This window comes from Panthera onca, chromosome D1 (genome assembly GCF_046562875.1).
Source record: "Panthera onca isolate mPanOnc1 chromosome D1, mPanOnc1 haplotype 2, whole genome shotgun sequence".
In the NCBI taxonomy this organism is placed as follows: Eukaryota; Metazoa; Chordata; class Mammalia; order Carnivora; family Felidae; genus Panthera; species Panthera onca.
Window position 1 is genome coordinate 14444202 of NC_138348.1, and position 4599 is coordinate 14448800.

Sequence of the window (4599 nt, forward strand, 5' to 3'; positions counted from 1 at the left end):
TGTTGTACAAGATGATCTTGTGAATATCTTTACCAAGAGTCTTGCCACGGCCTTCAGAAACCAAACAAAAAATTTGCCTCTATCCAAACTACTAACAAAAAGTTAAAGAAGAGTATAACATACATAGAAATAAATAGCTCATTACTATGACTTTATAGAACCCCCAATGAAATAATATACATTAGTAATCTTACACTTATCACTTAAAATGTGCACATTCAGATTAAAATTATAATTTTGAAATTCTTGGAGAACTTCTGTATTACATTTGTGTGAATAAGTGTCCATTCAAAAGCATTTTCCAGAATAAACCAGTAACCTATTTAAAAAGATTTTGCAGTTATTCAGAGATCTTTCTGTAGAGTTTACTTTTGTCCTGCACGGCACAAATCCAATTAGTTTCAAAATAACATTTTACCTCACATTTATGATATTTTTTAAATGTTAACATCTTAAATCCAAAGCTCTATATCATATGCCACATATAGTTAATTCTATACTGTTTTCGCACACTCCCTAAATACATTTTTTCTATCCTTAAAATATTTGTATTAACATACACACACAGCCTATAAAGGTATTCTACTGGAATTGGTCGAATGCTTTTGATACTTGGTTAATAGAGAATTAAAAGTTAAATAAATCACAAAAGCCCATAATTATATATCATGATTTGCTCGTATATTGTTACGTATTGCTAAACAATCAGATGAATAGGTTTATAAAGAGCAAAGCTTTATATAAAGGAAATTGGAATATTTTATTTGGAAATAAAAACCTCATGATTTGGGTGAAGCCAGTAATATAGTGTGCAGTTGGATCGAAACTATGCTACTTGGAAATTTATCAAGACGTTACCTCTCCTGGGAGTCATCAATCACAATCTGCAAGCAATAACCAACACAGTCATGTAGTTAAGCCAATCAAATGGTGTACCAATGTATTTAAAAGTTCTGTCAAATTAAGACAGTTATATTTATCTGGAATACAGGAGAAGGATATTTTCCACGAAGTAAGATTTACCATAAACTTCAGGAATATTGAAATATTGGACCCAGTTCTTCATGACTCCCTGTATGTATGCTCTTTGGCATGAAACTTTTCAGTCTTGCAGCTTAGATATACCTTGGCAACCATCGACTTTGTGCTCAGCTATGTGGTTTGCACTGGCTAATAGAATGTTGATAGGCATGATACACAAGGGAACTTGAAGCATCTTTTGTTATATCGCGTTCTTTTTTGTGATTCAGCCGTGAACACTGCAAGAAAATCCTCTAACTAGCCCCGTGGTTCAAAGGGGACCATAGATCCACAGAGCACAGCTACCCAATCACCATGCAGTCTATGAACTGGAAGTAAGTTGTCCAGTTAGACAAGACGATATCAAGTTAACCAAGATGATTTTGCTGATATTAGCAGGGCTATCCAATCAATCAACCAATAAATAATTACCTAATATGACATATGACTAAAATCTTATGTCATTGTGTTTATGCATCAATAGCTAACTCACAACACAAGATGAGCAGGAATGATAAATTTAGATTTAGCAAAAGCTGTTTCTGAACTACACAGTTATTAATTTTTATTTTCATATTTTGTGTACAAAAAGAGAAAATAAAATTTATATTAAATACAATTTTACTAAGCAGTGTTCTGAACTTTAGTGGGGCGGAGATACGCCTTCTTTGTATTTGTAATGTATCAATGTTCCTTGTGTAAAATTGAAGAAATATTACTTTTAAGATGTGTGTGTGTGTTGATCAGCTCTTAATTGACTAGACTACATTTGATGTATCCTTCCCCACGATAAACCATTTGTTTTCAGGGTAACTCTATAAACTCAATCTTCAATGACTTAAAAAGGAATCGAAGATTTACGTAGGTGGTCAAATGGTCATGTGTACTAACTCAAAAGTCTTTACGTGACAAGCCACTTTACATTATGTGTCACGATAATTTGGTATTGATTAACTTCTTGACTGTCTCCTTCACATCTTTGTTCCTGAGGCTATAGATCAGTGAGTTCAGCATGGGGATGACCACAGTGTAAAAGACAGAAGCCACCTTGACCATGAGCCATGAACTTTTGGAATTGGGAACACAGTACAGGAAGAGAATGGTCCCATGGAAGATTGTGATAGCGGTCAGGTGGGAAGCACACGTGGAGAAGGCCTTGTGGCGCCCCCCAGTGGAAGGCATCTTCATGACAGTGATAAAAATGGAAACATAGGAGAGCAGAATGATCACCAGGCTGCTTATTTCATTGAATGTGGCAGAGATTAAAATAATCTTCTGGCTCATGTAGGGATCAGAGCAGGACACAGAGATGATGGCGGCATGCTCACAGACAAAGTTATTTATGATATTATTTCCTTTGAAGGATAATTTCAGTAGAAAGTAAGTAAGAGTCAGGGAACACACTATACCCCAGGAGTATGATGCATCCACCAACAAGGAGCAAAGCTTCTGAGACATGACAACTATGTACAGAAGAGGGTTACAAACTGCCACAAATCGGTCATATGCCATCACGGCCAACATGAAGGTTTCTGTCACCACGAATATGCACGCAAAGAAGAATTGCATGATGCAGCCTGTGAAGGAGATGGTTCTGTCTTCCACAACCAAGTTTTCTAATAGTTTGGGTGTGACTACTGTAGAGTAACAGAAATCAACCAAAGATAAATGGCTGAGAAAAAAGTACATGGGGGTGTGGAGTTTGGAATTGATCTGGATAATCATGATCATGCCCAGATTTCCCAAAACAGTGACTGTGTAGATGGTCAGGAATACCAGGAACAGGGGCATCTGTAGTTCTGGATATTCTGAAAAGCCCAAGAGAATGAAAGTGACTTCAGCACTCTGGTTTTCTTGGTTCCTGTGGACAAAACAAGAAAGTTGACTCAGAAAAGTCAGAAACGAAATCCAGATAAGGAAGGTTAAAATGAGGAAATAAGGAGAAACTTAGTGATTATCCATAAATAGTCTTGTAGAAAATACTTGATTTCAACCTTTATTTTTAAAGTTAGAATTTACTAAAAAAAAAAAAGGAAACAAAAGAAAAATGAAGTTAGAATTTGCTAATATCACAATTACAGGGTAAATATGAAATTTGCACAAATAGAATAATAAAAGATGGCAGTCAAGAGAGACAGAACAAAAATAGAATTGCCCCTGATATATTTTGAATGATCAGACCCAGTATCTTCAGAGGCAGGTGACTTCATGAGAAAGACCACTCTGATTTATTTCATGAATCAGAATTTAGTTAAAATGCTGGTCTTAGGAGCACCTGGGTGGCTCAGTCAGTTGAGCATTCAACTTTGGCTTAGGTCATGATCTCGCAGTTCATGAATTTGAGCCCACGTCAGGCTCTGTGCTGACAGCTCAGAGCCCGGAGCCTGCTTCAGATTCTGTGTCTCCCCCCTCTCCTGCTCCTCTCCCACTTGTGCTCTCTCTCTCTCTCTCTCTCTCTAAAATAAATAAATAAACTTTAAAGATGTTTAATAACAAAATGCTTCTCTTGGTAGACATACATATCATAAATTTCTACAATCTCTTCCTGCCTAACCTGTCTATGGGAACTTAGAACTCAAAAGAAAATTAATGACCCAGAGAAATGACCAGATTACATTTTTTTACTATTGTTGCTATAATTATTTTTGAATTCCCTTTCCAGGAAACTTCTTATACTCCGTCACACATTTCTGTCCCCACATTTTAGCTATGTCCTACAGAAAAGTAGCACACTTGGTCAGTCACATTTCCCTAAGTATGGAAAATTGTGAAAATCTATTACCCTTTCTTGGTGCATTGTAATATCAGATATTTCATGAGATGTGTGATAGAAATAAACTTATTTACAATATGTGCAGGCTATTTTTTTATGCTGGAAATCTTTCTACCAGATTGTCATCAAACTTAGTCTACCTCAAAACCTCCAAAGATTGCCACCTGCTTCTTGAAGTATTACAGTGTGGTTGTTATTTGACTAGGGATTTTTTTCTTTCTTTCTTTCTTTCTTTCTTTCTTTCTTTCTTTCTTTCATATTGAGTTGATTTCATAGACATAAAGATAATCCTTCCAATACCCTTTTCTCTTAATTTCTTATCTCTTACAAAATCTGTCTCTCCACTTGACCCTTTTCTCATGGCCATGGTCATACTCTCGGGGCCATTATAAGAAGGATAAGCCCTCAAAATACAAATTTCATCCACATTTGTGACATGATTGCATCTTACTTTTTAAAAAATCATTTAACATTTATCATCGTCTGTTCCACGGCAAAATAAAATTCATGAAAACAAATTTGGGACACCAGAACCAGAGTGGATACTCAATAACATTTATTGAATAAATAAATATACGAGCATGTGAAAGAGTAAACTCAGGCATATAATACACACGTATTGGGGTAAAAGTTGATAATAATAGTAAAAAAGTTAGGTATGCCTATTAAATCACTACCACACACAATGCACTGAGACACATCTTAAGTCCTACAAAACAAGCAGAAATAGTGAAAATCCTGAACTTCCTGAATTAGCATAAAACAAGGACCTTTGAGGGAAGAAAGGAAGCAATGAATTGTTCTCT

The 4599-nt window shown here is 35.6% G+C and overlaps 1 protein-coding gene across 1 annotated transcript; it reads right to left on the minus strand.

Moving 5' to 3' along the window:
- Positions 1–1950: 1950 nt before the first annotated feature.
- Positions 1951–2883, minus strand: LOC132662504 (olfactory receptor 5D3-like). The gene has a single exon (XM_081790174.1). It carries the CDS (start codon positions 2809–2811, stop codon positions 1951–1953), a length of 861 nt encoding a protein of 286 aa, XP_081646300.1. The 5' UTR covers positions 2812–2883.
- Between the last annotated feature and the right edge of the window lie 1716 nt (positions 2884–4599).

What these genes read in the sequence shown, in the direction of transcription:
- LOC132662504 (XM_081790174.1), bottom strand. Translation starts at nt 2,811, where the DNA reads ATGCCCCTGTTCCTGGTATTCCTGACCATCTACACAGTCACTGTTTTG.